This window comes from Diceros bicornis, chromosome 22 (assembly GCF_020826845.1).
Source record: "Diceros bicornis minor isolate mBicDic1 chromosome 22, mDicBic1.mat.cur, whole genome shotgun sequence".
NCBI lineage: Eukaryota > Metazoa > Chordata > Mammalia > Perissodactyla > Rhinocerotidae > Diceros > Diceros bicornis.
Window position 1 is genome coordinate 20802047 of NC_080761.1, and position 12374 is coordinate 20814420.

Genomic DNA, 12374 nt, shown 5'->3' on the forward strand with positions numbered 1-12374 from the left:
GCTTTCCCACAAGTGCTGAATGCTCCTTCAGAGAAAAGAAGGTGAAAGAGAAGGGGGCAACCCAACTACGAACGGCAGTAAGGAAAGATGATGAAGCAAGGAAAAGCACTACACACAGGAGTCTTTTAAAAAAAGGACAAGACAAGTAGCGTGGTCCAAGGGCTTCCAAGAAGAATTAAATAAGTGACTTTTCCTTTACTTTAAGTGAGTGTTGTGGGACTAACACAGAGGCTTCTGCAAAATCAGAAACCTAAGTATTCTCCTAGACTGCATTGGCATTCATAACTATTAAACATTTCCTCCTTCTCAGAAGTGAGCAGCCCCAATCTTATTCTTTACAGTTAATTCTATCCATCCTGTTTAATAGGTATTTGCCTATTAAAGGGTAAATTTCTTAGCCCTCATGCCAGCCTGCATACTAGGATGTACAGAAGAGAATGTCTCAAACTCTTTGAGTTTGTGAAAACTCTACTTCATATTTTTAATTTATCTCAACTTTTGCTGAAGATTCAGGGCTATGTGATAAAACAGACTTGTGTTAAGCACCATGATCATATTTTGCTTCAAGGAACTTTGAGATATGGAAACACATGTACTCCTGTGTATTCATTTCCTATTGCTATGGTAACAAATTGCCACAAATTTAGCAGCCTAAAACAACACAAATTTATTTTCATACAGTTCTGGAGGTCAGATGTTTAAAATCAAGGTGCAGGCATCAGGGATAAATCTGTTTCCTGGCCTGTTTCAGCTTCTAGAGGCCGCCTGCATTCCTTGGCTCATGGTCCTCTTCTTTCATCTTTAAAGCATATCACTCCCAACTCTGGTTGCACTGTCACATCTAGTTTTTCTAACTTTGACTCTTTTGTCTTCGCTTATGATTTCAATAGGCCCACCCACATAATCCAGGATAATTTTCCTATCCCAATATCCTTAAATTAATCACATCAGCAAAGTTCCTTTTTCCGTGTAAGGTAGCACAGTCAAGGTTACAGAGGTTAGAACGTGGACATCTTTGAGGAGCTGTCATTCTGTCCATCACACTGTGGATCACAAGCCCCTCTCCACTAAACACAGGCAGCTTTCATTTCATTTCATTTGTTATTTCATATGTAATACCTTCCTATTAACATGCATGAAATGTGCATGGCTGAACATCAAGTATTTAATAACATGTAACTGGGAAGAGAGGGGTTTATCTCGGCCCTGAAAGCTTAAAAAATAAAGTAAAAGAAAATCCTTAATTATATCGTACTTTTCGGACTTAGTCTTCAATGATGTATGTCTAGCATTTAACATTTTCCTTATTTATTTTTCCACAATTGAAATCACAGTTGATTGGCTTAAGTCCAATGAGCATCTGATTGAGGCCTGAGGATATTTAATCATATCCATCTTTGTTTAAATTATATTAATTTTATAAGACTAATATTATCTTTCAATTTTCCTTTTATCTTACAAAAATAAATACACAGTAAAAACTAACTAAATTTCACAAAGATCACATTACTTCTGAAACTGAACTATTGTCTAACAGACAGAAGTACTATGATATATTTAGAAATATCTGTTCATCACTGATGAACCAAAGGCCAAAATTAGATTATGAAATGCACAATAGGAATGTCAATTCTAATGAGACAAAATTAAAGGCTTTCAAAATATAAATTGGATCTTTATAGAAATAAGAGACCTGAAATAGGGTTTTTTTGTCATTTTTGTTTGGTTTGGTTTTCCTTATTGGACAGACAGCCATAAGAAACATTATTTCTTTTCTCTGATAAAATACCACTAGTGTTGGCTTAGGGCCATTTACACAATCACCATGAAAGCAACTAACCTAAAACAGTATTTCCTTTAATGCTTAAGGGGCAATTATTTGACAAAAATTGACATTACTGAAATTACTATTGGTGTATGCTCCCAAAAGAATCTATTTTTTTATGACAAACAGATTACACTAAATGGAGTTCCATTTAAATATTCACTTGGGTCTGTATCTAAATCTAGGTGCTTTATTACAACACAAATAGATAGTAAACATCTCCTCACACCATTTGAAAATATCCTTCCTTTATAGGCAACTGTAAAAGGGGTGTAAAAGTAGTACTTCCCTCAATGGATGGATGTGAGGACTGCATGAGATAATATATATAAAATTCACAGCCAGCACATGGTAAGCAAACCATAAATGTTAGCTATTTTATATCAATGAGCAATAAAAAAATAGGCCACATTTATGGAAGAAATGTTGATTCTGCTCTTTTTTAATACATTAATCGTCATGCACTTCTGTTTGTGCCATTACCTGTCCCACCATCGTTTCCCAGCAGGGCCCTCGAGGTACATCTGCAGGATGCACATAAAAGGGTGGCCCAGTGGTATTTCCCGTGAGGGATGCATTGTAGGCCTTGATCATGTTGGCTTCCCATAGAGTAATATTGGCTTTTACTAGCTTCTCCTCCTCAATCTAGAAAGCAAAGCGATGGAAACAAAAATGAAGAGAACAGAGATTTGAAAGACATTTCTGGCAATCTTGAGACTGAGAATGTAACAACATGCTGATGGCAAGGACAATCCAGACATGAGACTTACCTTGTTGTTAATCTCATCCATCAAGGCAAGAATAAATACATACAAGTTGCCTAACAGAAGAGCAAAAATGCGTCCCAGTAGCCATTTCAGAGCAATGAGGGGATGGTAATCTTCCAATTCAGCAAATAAGTCAAACAGTGTTGGACAGAACATCCCCAGGAGGGATATGACCATGTTCATCTACAAGGAGACATAAGGGATGAACTAGGTTAATGGTGTTTAAAAATTATTACTGCTTTCCTTCAGAAATTTTGCAAGATTCCAGCTAGGTTCCTTTGATCTTTTGTAAGACTAAAGAAGATTATCTCATGCATTTTTTAAATTTGTTCTTAATAAAACACCAAAGACAACATTCAACTCACATTCTCAAGGTGTGCTTGTGTAAGAGCTTGTGTATGTGGCAAAAATAACAGTCTGTTTTCTAGTATAAGGAAGGATGTGATTTACGTCACTCTCTATCCAAAAAACACATATTGTTCTACATGGTAACCGATTCTGGTATGGTGATACACTGCACAACAAGATTTCTAAAGGAAATGGAAAATGAGCTGCTTGAGGAACAAGATCCAAACTGGAAACACTAATTGGACAATCATCAGCGTATGGGTTAGGTTAATGAGTTAGAATAGATGAACTCCCTGAGACATACTAAATACTGAATTCCGGAGAAGGCAAACTGCTGGAGGCAAAAAAACAAACAAACAAAAGAAAGGAATGAGTGTTATCAAAGAAAACAGAGGCCATTCAGAGAAACAAAAGAAGAACACGTGGCATAATGTTATTGAAGCCAAGGCAGGAAAGTTTCAAAAAAGAAGAACTGGTTTATAATGCCAAAGGCTAGAGAATGATGAGAGAGAGAGAGAGAGAACGAAAATGTGAAAAGAAAGAAATGTGTGGTCCTTATCTCCTGACTGACTGGCACCCTTATGACTATATTATTAGGCTAAATTAAGTCACAGAAAAGAGTCCAGTTCGTGTACCACTTTTATGATGGGGAAAAAGCCTCCTTTAAATAAAATTTTCAAGTAACATTGGCAACTGTCTTTCCTAAATATCTGGCTCAAATTGTCACCACTAAACATTTCCTATTTCCTCCTGTGGACTCCATGTTTTGAATGATGAGAACTACCCGACTATATTTAGAAAATAATTGTGAATGTGTTTTTTCCATTTTTATTAAGAACATTATATAAGCATGACTAACAGGAGCAAAAATCAGCATGACATAATATAAAGTCAGCATGATATAATTTCAGGCTAAAGTAAAAACTTAGCAGATCCTGTGCAATCTTATATAAGGTAAATTTAAATTCTTTTTCATCAAATTTGTAAAGTTATTCATGAATCCCCATTATTACCTTTGGCCCCTAAGGCTCAGGGTCCCCTAAAATGGATGTTAAACAGATTCTTAGAAAGAGTGACCCTTTTAGTGATAATCAACTACCCATACTTTAATACAGTTCATTTATACAAAAAATATGATCAATATGAACCATGGACCAAAGTGGCATGATAATTTTGCCTGTAAATACTATTACAACTATACAAGAGAATTTGACAGCAAACTTAGGAAATGCTTTGAGGTTCTCCTTTGTTTTAAATAAATAAAATCTCTCTATCTAATGACTTTCTGCTTTACAGTTTTCCACAAAATGTCTGTGTTGAATATATGATCTCTCATCTCCAGTGTTACTGAAAAACCTAGAATATTTTTATTTGGAGCCTTTTGTTGTAAGTAGGTTATATCATTTTCTGTCCAAGATTTTTCTAGAAAATTGTACAGTTATGAAGACTTTATTAATCTTTTTGGTTTACAAGGCTCTGCAGAAGATTCAGTGTGGGAAGTCTAGACTTCCCACAGCCTAAATCTACACATACTTTGAAAATGCCAAAGTTCAAAATGATACCACATTGTACGCCAGAACGTTTTATGAAAGGGAGCAGGCCCTAGCAACAACACATGATCAATGATTTCCTGATTCTATATACCCACTTCTGACCTCTTTTCTCTGACCTGCTAAATGGGCAGACACCCTGAAGAAAAATCACAATCATAATATTTAATTCCTGGCAAAGAGCTGGCCTTCCTCATTTGAATAGCACTTGGAGGGGGAGGAAATACAGCAGAGGGAGGAGCAGCTGGAGACGTGCAGTTAGGCTGCTTGTGAAAACAGAGAGAAGCCCAGACTTGCCCAAAGCAGGGGAGAGGGGTGCAATCTGAATGTTTCCAGTGAGATAAACATAAGAACCAAGGGCTTTCTCATCGCTGCTTTAAAGAATTCAGGCAACAATTGGATCTTTCAACAACAGGTGCAGGATCTATGGAGAAAACAACTCTAGGTCATGGAAAGAGTGTTGGGCTTGAAATCAAGATTCCTAGGTTTTAACTCGCACTCTTCTCCACAGTTCTATGACCGTGAACACATCACCTAATCTGAGTTTTATTACCCCCACCTGTAAAATGTACTGGTTGGAATACATGCGTTCTAATTCCTCTTCCAACTCTAACTTTCCATAATGTCACAAAATGAAAAACAGATGGACAGATAGATTTGGAAATAAGGCTGGAAAAGAGTGGAAAATGTGCAGCAGGGTTGGTTAACTCTCAGGGCAGGATGGAGGGGATAGGTCAAGAGTGCCCTTATTTAACATTCCACCATAGACGCAATCCACAAAATCACAAATGTCATGTTCTAATCGCATAAAAAGCAGGCAGAGACGAACTTCATTTTTTTCCCACCACCCAAGGGTGTCAGGATCTTGTTGTGCAAATTCCTGGGATCGCTTCACAGCCCAAAAGATGAGGTATCCACTCCCGCCAAGTGTCAGAAACACGAAGAAGTTAGCAAGAAACCTCAGGAATCTGATCAAGTGGATGTTTTCTTCCACTTGGGCCGCTCTTTCTTCTATTATAGCTTCCTGTACCCAAGCAAAACAGAAAAAAAGGAATATCTGAGTTACAGAAAGTATCAGGAACTCAAGAATTATTTTTGCAAACATTAGAATATGAGGAATGAATATGTAAACTAAATCTGGGATTCCATAAACCAGGTGAATATTGCCAGCAAGTGAGAACAAATGAGAGAAAGAAGGAAGAATTCTTACAAACTCTGATTGATTTAGTACTAGGATAGTCTTCATTCTAATCTCTTCCAATAGAGTTTAAAAAGAAAGCTACAAAATAATACTTTAGAGTCATTTTAAATATTGAGCTAACTTATTCCTGTAAATAATTAGTGAGCATTGCTCTATTATTTAAAATATCTGATTCTATTACTAATGGTCTCTTGTTTCAAGCCAATGGCATTGTTTTATTACCAAATTTAGAGAAGAAATAGTGCTTTCATGGGTCATCAGATATTTTCCAGTCAGGATCAAAACCCTGTCCAGATCCTGGTAGGCAGAACTGATGAGTTAATCTTTCTTTTAATTGTCAAGATGCTTCGCTACTAGACCATATGGAATGGCTCCAATTTTACTCTCAGAGATACAAAGATACAAAGACTCTCTTGAAGTTGGAGTCTTTACCTTAAAGTTCATGGTGATAGAATTGAATTTGTTGTCTGCTGTCTCAGGATTGCCAATCAGGTAGTCCCAGCTGCTGAAGACCTTCCAGCTGAAGTTGAAAGTGTTGTCATCACCACCTCCATCATCACCAATATTTTTGGTCATCCTGTAAAAACAGAGAGTTTAACCCAGCAGCCAGAATACAAAAAGAAAGAGGGAGGGTAGGGAGTTTCAAAACATCATAATTACAGGCAAATTGGAGAAGCAATATCTAAAAGACATATATTTTCAAACGTTTGTTCTAATAACCAGAAAATAAAAGTTTATTTTTAAATTTTTTTAAACTCTTCATTTTCCAGGCCTTCAAGATTGAAAGACTACTGAGTATTCATGATTTTAACAAGTTATATAAAAATACATATTTTTTTGTCTTCTTAAAGTCATATACTTGGTTCTTAACCTTTGGTGGAATAAGGATCTCTTTAAGAATTTGATGAAAATCATTGGGTCCCTCCCCAGGAAAGAAACTATGTATAGACTCTTGAGCTGTTCTACACAACTTGAATTGGTTTCCAGACACCTTGAAGCCTAGGGATGGACTAACTCGGGTCAGGAAATTTCTGCGTAGATTTCAGTTCCTCCTAAAATCTCTTCCTAAAGAGTGATTACACTGAATGCCTGAAATTTCTCCATACTCTACAACTTTTGAACAAAACTCGAGATTTTTACACACCCTTGATGCCAAGTAGTTACGTATATCTAATCAGTGATTTTTTTTAAATATTTTTTTGGCTGGAGAGTTTAAAATGCCTTTACTTACAGGTGTATTTCAGTGGTTAGAGATCTATATTCCACTTACTCCACTTCCTTTTTTTCCTTTATCACTATAAATAGCAAAATTAAACTTTCATGTGATACACATTATAGAATGTTCCCATAAGGTTTTGGTTTTTAAAATTAAATGGTGATGTGAAACTGAAAAAAAAAAGGATTAGAATGACATAAAGCTGACATTATAGGTTGGTAGGCAACTTTAAGGTCATCTAAATTCCCCCTCTGTTAGTCCCACTCCTTATAGAGGTTTATATATTTTAAATGGGCTAATGTGTTATAAATAATAACCAAAAATAATTGGTTACATCAGTTTACCACTTTACCCTTTGCAAATGGTGTTTATGTGTATTATCATATTTGTCCTCAAAAACTTAGCAACAGGTCAAGGTAGTTAATATTATTCTCTTTTTACAGATGGGAAAGCTGAGGGTTAAAATTATGAAGTGATTTGCTGGACATTACCCAGCAATCAACCACAGAGGTAGGTCAAGGGCTTAGGTTTTCTGACTTGATTCTGGTGCCCAAGCTAGGACACCGTGAGATATGTTAAACCATTTAAAGTGCCTTTTTGTAGGCCAAAAAGGGTTGAAATCAAACATTTCAGATGGTTTAACCTAGGGAGAAAATTATTCATTTGTTACGATGCCATCATCCATTTTTGTACTGTCACTGAGCAAAGGGCAAGGCCTCAAGTAAAAATGGTCACTTGACAGGTAAGTTTTGGACAGAGCTTAATCACTGGCAAAATTCCGTAGTTGTAGACGGCCTCCCAGAGAAGGGAACTCTAGCTGAACAAGCAAACTGGGAACATTCCGCATGTGGGAATGGACAAGAAAGGAAGTTGAATACCGAAAGAAGTAGGGAAGGATGTCGAAGGCAAACTGCTCACGTTACCTTTTTGCTGAGAGATGGCCCTAAGAGCTATAAAATGTTCCATGGACATCTCTGTCCCTTGCCTAGAGAGGAAAAGTACCTACTTATGAAAATTCTTCCTTTGTGAAGGAGGCTACAGTTCTGAACTGCTGTATCTATGAGAAGCAACCTCAACATATCATTTGCTTTGCTGAGAAGTTGTGGGAAGAAATTGTTGTATTTATGCCTTTGTCTCGGGTTTTATACTGAACTTCTTGCCTTGGACCACAAGTTTACATCTCCATTTATGCATTGGGGTCATTTGGTCATTTTATGGGTGCATGTGGAGGTTTGTAATAAATCAATAATGCCTTCATAAATCCTAAGCCAACAAGGGTCGCTCTAATGTAGGCTCTGCTTAAATGAAAGCAAGGGGATTGAAAGGGAGGTAGGAAGCAACTCTCTAGAAGATCATAGAATAAGACCACTACACAAGGAAGAGAAAATTATAGCAAGGACTATGCTAAACAGCTTGTGTTAGATTCTTGAGAAAGAAGAAACTGCACCAAATATTTGACTGTAAAGAATAACACAAAAATATAAAGTCATAATATATTGGCCACACCAGTGGTTGTTCCTCAGTTTACAGTCTGTTTCCTCAACTGAGCACCATGAGGGCAGGGACTTTGTTCTGTTCACCATTAGCCTCAGACACTAGATAGCCCCACAGAATGCCCACAGTAAGTGCTCTATAGTTATTAAATGAATGAAAAAATACATGAATTGTGATTCTGGAAGTAAATTTAGAACTTGAAAGAGCCTCACCAAATAAATACATATAGCATAAAAAGCTTTCACATGGTACAATACATATCACATGCTCCTTATGCTATTGTTATTCAGTTCTGTCCTTGTCATCATGATAGGTTTTGACAACATCATCTCCATAAATGGTTGCCACTCATCCTGGACCACTACTATCCCAAGTCTATGCTTACAAGAGAAGAATTTTTCAAGTTGCATTACATAATCTTAGATGTAGTTCATTAAGCTGTAATATGAAATGGAATGTGGTGACTTCAAGTTTCTCATACTTCACCACTTTTCCGCTTGAAGCAGAAAATTCTGACACTTTTGAAACGAGGTCAACCATAGCGTGAGGAAGAGTAGACAATGGTGCTTTGTGGGATTTACCAGGACTTCTTGTTCCATAAGCCAGCCGCATTTACTCTTCCATGGCCTGCTGGGGGGTCTGAAATCCATCACTAGAGACTTCAACATTGTTATCTCCAGCGAAAATATCTCAGAAGTAACACATAAGACTAAAGTCTATGATGGGTTCTGATTTTTTTCTCTGAGCTTTTCTCTCTCTGAGCTTTTCTCTGAGACAGCTAGCTAAGAGAGATTCCTACAGCAAAGAAAAGTTGAGTTGGGAGGAGGAAGGAGAAACAACTTTGAGGCTAAGATCCTGTGTGTGGGTGTCAAGAGACATAAAAGACTTTTGGGTAGGGAATCAGGAAAGTAACAGCTGGCTGGGTAAGTGGGTATAAAAGATGTGAAAGTACATAAAGACACTAGAAATCAAGGTAGAAGGGAGAAAATAAATTTTCACTTATTTAGAAATGTTGTGTGAGGTTGGCAATGATTTTAATGTAGTCTTGTAAGACAAAGACATAGTCTTGATGGGTATAATTTTGTTCTTTTTACAAAATTTTCGACCACAGGAGTTAAATCACGTCTATATAACTCCTAAAGAATTTGGCAACAGATAAGAAACAATTTTAATATAGAAGTTAAAAGGTTACCCAGGTCAAAATAGAGGCATGTCCTTGCCCTCATCACCATAGATGTATCCTCAGTGATTAGGGGAAAAATGCTGGAATTAGAGGGTGATGTTCAAAGCTCAGTTCGCAACTTACTGGATATTTGAGCTTAGTCAAATCATCAAACTCGGCTGAGCCTTAATTTCTCCATCTATATAACAGGGATAAGTAATATCTGCTCAACCAAGTATAGAAGATTGATGGAAGGAACAAATTAGCCTGTGTATGGAGAAGCACAGAGGTCACGAGGTATACTGGGTAGAAAATGCCTTTTGAACTAGAAAAATAGAGGTGCAAAGATGTCCTACAGTCAAATGGCTTTGGGCAGGTCATTGAGTATCTCTAATATTTATTTCATTATTTGTAAAATGGTGAAACAAACCCCTATTTTGTAATGTTTAAAGATACTGTAATTTAAACTGATGCATGGTAGATGGGAATGTTAATTATTATTATTCCAAATATAAATTATGGTTATTGTTACAGATTCAGAATTGTGGATGAATATATTCCCATTTTGCTAAATTTAAAAATATTTATATGCATGTTTTGAGGCTGGTTTGTGGTATATGTAAGTTTATGATAAATATAGGATAGTCCATATGGACAAAATTTTTAACACCATTTGAGGGTTATACATGGCACATTACTTAGGTATTCAATGATATGCTTGTTAGCCTATTCTATGAGTATTATTATGGCCAGACTCATAAACAGAAAAAGAAGTATATCTAATCCCAAAGAACTCTGCAATAGGGGAAAGTCTTGGAAAAACCTATTGGGATAACATAGACAGTAAGGAGTTTCTCATTAAGGCATGCCTGTCCTGAATGATTCAGCTGTTCCCAGAAGTTTGCTGCTGTGAAATATACCAGAAGTTTTAGCTGAGAGAACTGCTTTTAATAGGAACAATTAGGTCTTGAAACCAAACCACATTTACTTTGGGATACGAAACTTCAAACTGGTGAGGACAACATGTGAAGGAGCTAACGGTCTCCGTATTATGTAACTTTACATTATACTGTATTAATTTGCTTTTAATACTTATATAACTATTTACAAGGAAGATCTCTAAGCTTCTGATGTGGTTAATAATGTATACTGCCCTGGAAAGAAGGAAGAGGAAGGAAGGAAAGAAGGAAGGGAGGAAGGAAGGAAGCAAGGAAGGAAGGGCCAGTCTAAAACTAGGGTGACCAACCATCTTGGTTTGCCAAGGACTGACTGGGTTTCCAGAACACAAGATTTTCAGTGCTAAAACCAGGAGTGTAATGGGTCAACACAGTTAGACACTCTGTCTTAAAACCTCAAAGTACGTTCTTGAGTTTCTATCTCATTTTACCTTCCAATTTCCCTATTAGGAAATTAAAAATAGATATTTGCCCCCATTTTGTGGATGAGGATGCTGAGACAAACAGTATGGGCAAGATGACAAAGTCCATCAGTAGCCTAGTTGATTTTAAAACTGTGCTTCCCTTCTGCTTGGTTTGAGTAATGTATCCCATTAAGCCACTCTCGTTAATCCAAGAATATATTTGATTGGGGCAGGGAAGAGGAAGAGATGATAAATGATTCTCTACAATCATTTATATCTTGTAAGTTCTTTTTCTACCAAGGCTTGTCTCCAAGTCTGGAAGAAGAGTTAGAGTCATGTATTGCTTTGGAATTTTCTTGCTATACAAGCCAAGGAGCTTAAACCACTTGCCAGTCAGGTAACAAGGAATTAAAGGTCCATGCCGGAGGGAGGGACCAAAGCCAAGCTGGTTTGGTTGGCATAACGTGGATGACTTTGAGGGGGAAAATGTGGAGTTGGTGCCCTGCAGCTATCCTAATTGGCATCTGTGAGCTAATTTGAAACAGCTGCCATTTCTGCTAGAGCTGTACTATCCAATATGGTCGCCACCAGCAACTTGTAGTTACTGAGCACTTGAAATGTGACTAGTGTAAAATACACACAAGATTTCAAAGACTTAGTACCAAAAAAGAGAGAAAATATCTCATTAATAATTTTAGATTGACTATATGTTGAAACAATACTTTTGATATATTGAGTTAAATGAAATTATTAAAATTAATTTTACCCAGGTATTTGTTTAATATAGCTGCTAGAAAATTTTAAATTATATATGTGGCTCATCTTGTATTTCTTTGCACAATGCTGTTCTAGATACTTTAAATTCATCTGCCAGAAAATTGTCATAATAAATACACAAGTCTATTAATGTGCAACTGCATTGCCATATGTGACTGCCTTGTTGTTAGGGCTATCATGTGACGTCAACTCCAATCATGCTGGCTTTGTTTAGTTCTTCAATAAGCCTATGAATTATAATCCTAATAAAATGTTAGCATTTGTCAATCACTTCCTGTATGTCAGGCATGTTCTAAATGCTTTGTATATATTAACTCGTTTAGTCCTCATGGTCATACTAAAACGAAGATGTTATTACACCTGTGTTAGAGAGGGGACATACAAGAACAGAGGAGCTGAGCAATTTGTCAAAGGTCTTTTAGTACATGGTAGAGTTGAGGTTTGAATCCATGCAGAACAGCTTGAGAGCCCACTAGGTTACACAGCCTTTGCAGAGTCACTGAAAAGCTGAGAAACTGGACATACAAAAATGTGCCTCCCCAGGGACTGTGGAGACTGAGGGACCAATACAGAAATGATACTCATGAGGCCTCTGTAATGTAACTGGTACTCTTGGCTTTAGTTCTGACAAATCAAAATGGTCAAAAGACTAGAAATATCTTAGATTTTTGGAA

The 12374-nt window shown here is 36.8% G+C and overlaps 1 protein-coding gene across 1 annotated transcript in view; it reads right to left on the minus strand.

The window, feature by feature from the left end:
* Positions 1-12374, minus strand: part of TMC1 (transmembrane channel like 1) — a 169528-nt gene that overhangs the window by 33262 nt on the left and 123892 nt on the right. Inside the window, exons 14-17 of the mRNA XM_058565372.1 lie at positions 6124-6268; positions 5320-5514; positions 2596-2775; positions 2309-2470 (exon numbers count right to left, since the gene is read on the minus strand). Coding sequence (XP_058421355.1) covers positions 2309-2470; positions 2596-2775; positions 5320-5514; positions 6124-6268 — 682 coding nt within the window. The remainder of the gene's footprint in view (positions 1-2308; positions 2471-2595; positions 2776-5319; positions 5515-6123; positions 6269-12374) is intronic.